The 6,724-nt window shown below is 32.3% G+C and overlaps 1 protein-coding gene across 1 annotated transcript in view; it reads left to right on the forward strand.

Annotated features, from left to right (window-relative positions):
- cdh19 (cadherin 19, type 2) overlaps positions 1-2,740 on the forward strand; it is a 75,841-nt gene extending 73,101 nt beyond the window's left edge. The window contains exon 12 of the mRNA XM_031904478.1: positions 81-2,740. Coding sequence (XP_031760338.1) covers positions 81-574 — 494 coding nt within the window. The 3' untranslated portion in view covers positions 575-2,740. The remainder of the gene's footprint in view (positions 1-80) is intronic.
- Positions 2,741-6,724: the final 3,984 nt, after the last annotated feature.

The following is a 6,724-nucleotide window of genomic DNA, read 5'->3' on the forward strand; positions in this document are numbered from 1 at the left end:
TTTCTGATAAAGCTTACTTAGTTTTTACCTTTCCTTCTCCTTTATGCCTTGAATAGTAAGTTCTACTTTTTTTATTACAGTGCTGGGTTTCATTTTACTTGTGAAACTGAAGAAGAAGCATACTACACTTTCAGAAAAATCAGAAGATTTTAGAGAAAATATTGTCAAGTATGATGACGAGGGAGGTGGAGAAGAAGACACTGAAGCATTTGACATAGGGCACCTTACAAACCAAGCCATACTGAGAAAGCAGAAACCTAGAAACAGGAGATTCAGAACAGATATCCAAAGTTTTTATAGGATGTCTTTAAAGCTTGGCCCCGATATTGCTGTATTTAAAGAATTCCTCTTGGAAAAATTAGAGGAAGCTAATGAAGACATTGAAAGTCTTCCACTTGACTCTCTAAAGACGTATGCATTTGAAGGCACCGGCTCTTTAGCTGGATCACTGAGTTCTATAGAATCAGCATTCTCAGATATTGATCCAAACATTCAGAATATTTGTGACTGGAAACTGCAGATTCAAAGTTTTCCTGAAACCCACAGGGAAGATGATGTTCTTAACCAAATATAAAGTACATCTTTTTTTTTTTTTTCAAATATTTGTAACATCTGCTTTTCATGGAATCCTGTGAAACGTATCTTCTAAAATGAATATTTTTCCATGAATTACTATCATGACAAAGTTAATTAATAAAATTAGCTTATATGCATATCGAACATTGTACCAAAGATTTCAGATGAAGCTTGTATACAGTAAAAGGAATTGTTCAGTGATTTTGTACTGAAATATTTATATGTAAAAATGCTTTAATGTTAGCAAAACAGAAAAATATCATATTGGTGAGATATAAATGCAATTATACCTGCTGTTTTCCTATCCAAAATAGCACTACACCTAAATAGTAAAACAGGGTTTTCAGCATAGTATAAAAAAACAATACCATATACTTTACAAATGGGATTTAATATACTAAGAGGTGAACATATTCTTTATTTTTATTTGAGCTTGTTTATGCTGTAAAGCAGTTTTTGCACTTATTTGTAGTTTTAGCATATGTTTAAGGAAGGCAAATGTGATATAGCTAAATGTAATCTACACAAAAGAACAATCAAAGATACTTTGATTGTGATATAATGTAGTTCAGATTCTTAAAAAAGTTACTTCAGTCTTAGCTATAACATTTTAGAATGGTAAAATAGTATTATTAAAATCTTGCACTCCAAGAAATTATATTATAATAAATATAAGCTGTAAAGGAAATTGACACATTCTTCAAAAAGCTTTTTGTGTCATGATTTCTTCTGAGAAATTGTAAGCCGTGGACTCATTATAGATAGCAAAACGAATGGTGGTATTTAGGGATCTTATGACCTCTCTATATGTTGAAAGCAGTGATCAAAGTGACCAGCCCAACTCAGCAGTAAAGCAAGTTTAATTAGAAAGGCAAAAATATACATTAATCAAAATAAAAATATTTGTACTTTATATAGGTTCATACCATCCTTATTGTGCCAGTGGGCAGAAACTAAGGAAAAAATAAGGAAAGCGTCATAATTAGTGATGAGCGAATCTGTCCCTTTTCGTTTCAGCCAAAAATTTGCGAATCTTGCGAAACATTTGAAAAACGTCGAAAATGTTGTGTGTTATAAAAAATTGTTGCTCATGCCAATTATTTTTTATGTGTACAGCAATTTATTGACGTGGGCGACAGTCTTTTGATGCGGGCGACAATTTTTTGACACGCTGCAAATTTTGCCGCCCGTTTCACAATGACCAATGACGAAACGTGGAAATTAGCCGTGAATCCATGCCTGCCACATTATTTTGCCCATTACTAGTCACTACTCTGCCCCAGCTCTCCCTGTAGTTCACAATCATTTACTATGATTTTGTACATATTTGTGAAAACTGACAAATGAATAAACCACATATTCATAGTAATTTCCCAAGTTAATAAATCATATATGCTGCACATTTTCAAAACCAAATTACATTTTCAAGTTATTTGAATGCTAAAGACTGACTTTCCACTGATTCCTAAGAAAGCTCAACATGTTTTAGCTGGGGTAATTGTAACTTTTTATTTGTCACTATTGTTTTTAAATAGATTGGGCAAGTTGCAAAAAATGGTGAATTATGACTTGCTGTGATTTGCAGCAAAACAGGGTTTAAGTTTGACTGTGATTAATTACAGTAAAATCAGCCCCTTATTCAGTAATTAACACCCAAGATCAAATTCAAAATAGATTTGGCTGTGAATCAAAAATTAAAAAAATTAAAACTGTGTCTTTATATCAAACTACAAAATGTCAATATTGGGGGGAGATTTATTTTAAAAAATCATGAAAAGTAATAGTTACTCCATAAGATGTCATAAAAGGCAATGAAAAGTGTATCTTTAGCATTTAAGCAAATTAACAATTTATACACTTCCTTGAAAATAACAGGAAAAGTCATTGTGTTTTTCATTGTGGTCTTACATGATTGTGAATTAATCATTTATGATTTTTCATAAATATGTACAAAATCACAAACAAATATATGGTAAATATGTAATGAAAATCTGAATAAGCAACCTGAATAAACTAGTATAAAGTAGTGCTATAAAATACTTTTGACTGTTATTAAAAAAAACGGCAAACAGGAAACCTGTAAAACTCATATCTCTATTACAGTACATGTATGGGACCTGTTATCCAGAATGATATGGATCTGGGGTCTTCTGGATAATAATTCTTTCCGTAATTTGGATCTCCATACTTTAAACATTAAATAAATCCAATAGGATTGTTTTACCTCCAATAATGATTAATTATATCTTAGTTGGGATCAAGTACAAGGTGTTATTTTATTAATACAGAAAAAAAATCAATCAGTTAAAATAAATGTAATTATTTGATAAAAAGGGAAGATGGCCATCCCATAAATCTGAGCTTTCCGGGTAATGCGTATTCGTATTACAGATCACATACCTGTAATGTCCATTTTAACTCAAAAATGTCTATGATAAAAATAAAATATAGTAATATTTATTTTGGCCATAAATGTAATTCTTGTTTTGACTTAGTATCTTGTTTAACATATCAAACAAAGTACTGTTGAATGCAGTATGGATATAATGAGGTGAACATGTTATATTTACTACTAATATTACATATGTGCTTATTATATTTAGACCCCATAAAGCTCCCAAAGTGGGATTTGTAATAAAAGGTGCAAACTTTTCTACCAGTCTAGAAAACTATAGAAACCAATCAGTAGGTTGCATTTACTGGTCAAGAAAATATTTTACTGGTTGCTATGGGTTATTGCATGTGGGTAAATTTTGTGCAATTTATTATGTTCTGCAGTTCAATGGTACTATTGAAGTTACTTTTTGCCATACCTATTTAAACCATTATATTGGTTACCATATTACCTCCTTACCAACGAATAATCCACCATAACTGTCTGGGATTTCTAAATTTCTAAATTTATAGGGGTAAGAATGTATAATACAGGAGGTAACAAAATGGTATGCACCTTAATATCTTAGGGTAGTTATTTCTACATTGTAACCTGTTAACCCACTATTTAGTGTTGTACCATAATGGGCTGTATTCTCAGTTTGCTTAAGAAAAATATTGTTGAAGACTCATTAAGATATATACATTGTTGTGACAGGGCTTTCCAAAATATGTTATGAAAAGTTTAAATAGACTTAATTTCTTACAGTTATTACGTATAAGGCCCGGTCAAATGTTTAAATAATTTTATAAAACCTGTTGTTATTTTTTTGTTATTATTATTTTAATCCCCCTCTCTCTTTCTCTCAGTGCTTGGCAACAGTTATTAAAGAATCAAAACAAACTAAAGTGTGCAGTTTTGATGGGGGTGCTTAATTAATATTTGGAAAGGTTCTGCTGCTGTTTACAATCTTTCGGTATGAAAATTTTGTGACTTTCGGACCGCTAATACGATATTATCGTGACTAATAGGATTTTTTCGTAAGCATTTTCGTGATATTTATGATCTTCAAAAATTATTGTATCCAATCCGAATTTGTCCCATTCGGGATTCGAACTCGTGTTTTAATGAATCGGCCCCCTACTTCCATACTTTAAACGTTTTTGGATAATGATTTTCTCAATAGGAGATCCCTTGCCTGCAAAAATAAATGATGATAATCATGATCACTCTATGTAGGCAAACATACAGGGTTCTTCCTATAGCAAAGGTTTATGTATAATTTCTTTCTCATCTGTTTTTGGCTGAACATTCTCTCAGATTATTCACCCTTAGCCACAGGGGTTGATGACATTACAAGATACCTACAGTATGAGAAGAGATAAGGAAGATTAGAACCATGCAGCTAGTGAGTTAGAAGCTTGAGCATAAGTGAGATTTTTTTTTTATAGAAAAGCCTCAGATCTTTTTCATCTTTCTATAGTAATTATGCAAACACGTAATACTAAGAAGATAAAGTGTTTGCTGGAGTATTTGTGAATGTTTGTTTTACTACTGTCTTCAAAATATGTCGCACTGTGTTAATGAAGATGATGATAACTGGTAATGCTTTGTGTAATTCAATAATTATAGCTTAATTCATTAGAATACTGTTTTCCTTCTTTTACCAGTTGTTTTTCTTTATGCTATGGAATAGAAACTGTGATATCAGTTGTACATAACATTTTACAGCAGTATTCATGTATACTGCACATATTTAGAATTGCCAATACTTGCAACTAAATAGTGGAGGACTTGGAACACACAGGGCTAGATACACATCAAAACTTACAGATCCAAAAACCTTTATACAGATATGTTGCAATGGAGTGTCACCGACCTCTGCCTGCTGAAAAATAGTGTTCAGCAAAACTTTTAATATTGTCAATATTTTAATATTTTCTATAAAAAGACACAAAACTTAACTCATGTGTTTTCCAGGGTTTCCTTTCTGCCCTACCATATTTCTTTTCCTTTAGATATCTGTTTTGTTTTAAAGGTTCTGAGGTTTCACCTGGAACGGAAATATCAGACTGAGGGACATTTGTCAGTACACCTAAATTCTGGGAATGAATTCCAAACTCTTAAAAAAATCCCATTTACATGGGTTTATCCTATAGGCTACAGCTCACCCACTGGGTTTGAAGCTGAAGCCAAGATAATAGCTGATCAGATTCCCAACTACAGACCCGTTTCGCCTTTCTTGAGGCTCATCAGTGTAGTGCAGGGTTTTTTTGATCAGCTTAGGTAGAGTCACCATGTGGTTCTACAAACAAATAAATATTGTGTCTCCTCAACCTTATTTATTTGTCAGTACACCTGAGAAACACTATTTTAAAAATGTGCAAAGCTGCCTTAATATAACAAATCCTGCCAGGCAGAGCTACAATGGTATATGCAGTTATACCATGCACCCCTCCCAGACATTGGTTAATTAGTAATTCACATGTATTATAATGTGTTTTTTTATACCCTAGTATATTCTGATTTATCACAGAGGATGGATATGTTACAAGCACTGCACGAGGCATTAAGAAGGATTAACATGTAAAGAATTAAGTAGCATTAATACTGTATATTAAGCATGTACAGTAAACATGACACCATAGCTTTATAATTATAGACTATATGCATTCAAAAAAATCAAATAATATTTTGCATAAAGTAATTCTGTAATGTATTTGTACACTAGGTACTGCATATATAATTCAGCTCTTAAAGTTAGGGAGCCCAGTGCTTTTCAGTAAGCCCTTGTACTCTTTTTACTAAAATTCAGTGCCCTTAGGTGAATTTATCTTTTGCTACACTGGGTTTTCCTTTATGATGAAAAACTCCTTGTTAACCCAAATACTAGCTAGGACAAGAACTAGCACTATTAACCAAACTGGTACATTTCTATGACAATGTTAGCTTTTTTCCCAATTACTTTCCCTTCTTATCGATATAATTGCTTAACTTTTAATTATAAGAATGCCTCTGCTGCTGACTTGAAATACATATTCTTAAGGTAGAGTATAACATCAGTATTATGACCTCTTTTCTCTAAAGAGGTGTTTGTCCTAAAGTCAGTAAGTTGCGTGCAGTTGGCCACAATTGATCAGAGAAGGGTAAAATGTTAAAATAGAATGTTGATAACCCACATTTGTAAATGAGATATAACCTTACATTCCACTGGGGCAGAAGCTGATGGGAATAAATAATGTATAATCTCGCTAAAACATGGCATATTATGGTAGAGCAATATAAATAACAATAATAATAATAATACTGATATTGTGCTGTTCTATGGATACCGAATTTTCTACAAGTCATTCTACAATTAGCTGAAATTCATTTGTTTGGCCTTTTACCTTTTGACGACAATTGGTTTATCATGTAGCCTTGTAGTTCAGAGTAGGGGTTACAGGTTAGAATTTGCAATTATATCTATATAAATATTCTATTTAGTCATCTCTATCAGTGTCTACCTTCTATTGCCAGTGTGTATGGAAAGGAATGATGTTTTTAGATTACACTTTGTCAACAAGTGTAATATTAAAAAGGACATTTTTTGTTGGGATTATGATACAGGTTAGTGATGTAGGTTTCAGTGTTCACTTGTTCAGTGCCATAGCTCTACAATTTATATGCTGCTTATCTGACCAAAGACAAATACAAATCACACAAAAATAATTTCATTCTTAACACAATGCAGTGCCAATACCGTGCCTATGCAAAACCAAGCTACCATGATGC

Source organism: Xenopus tropicalis, chromosome 6 (assembly GCF_000004195.4).
Source record: "Xenopus tropicalis strain Nigerian chromosome 6, UCB_Xtro_10.0, whole genome shotgun sequence".
NCBI lineage: Eukaryota > Metazoa > Chordata > Amphibia > Anura > Pipidae > Xenopus > Xenopus tropicalis.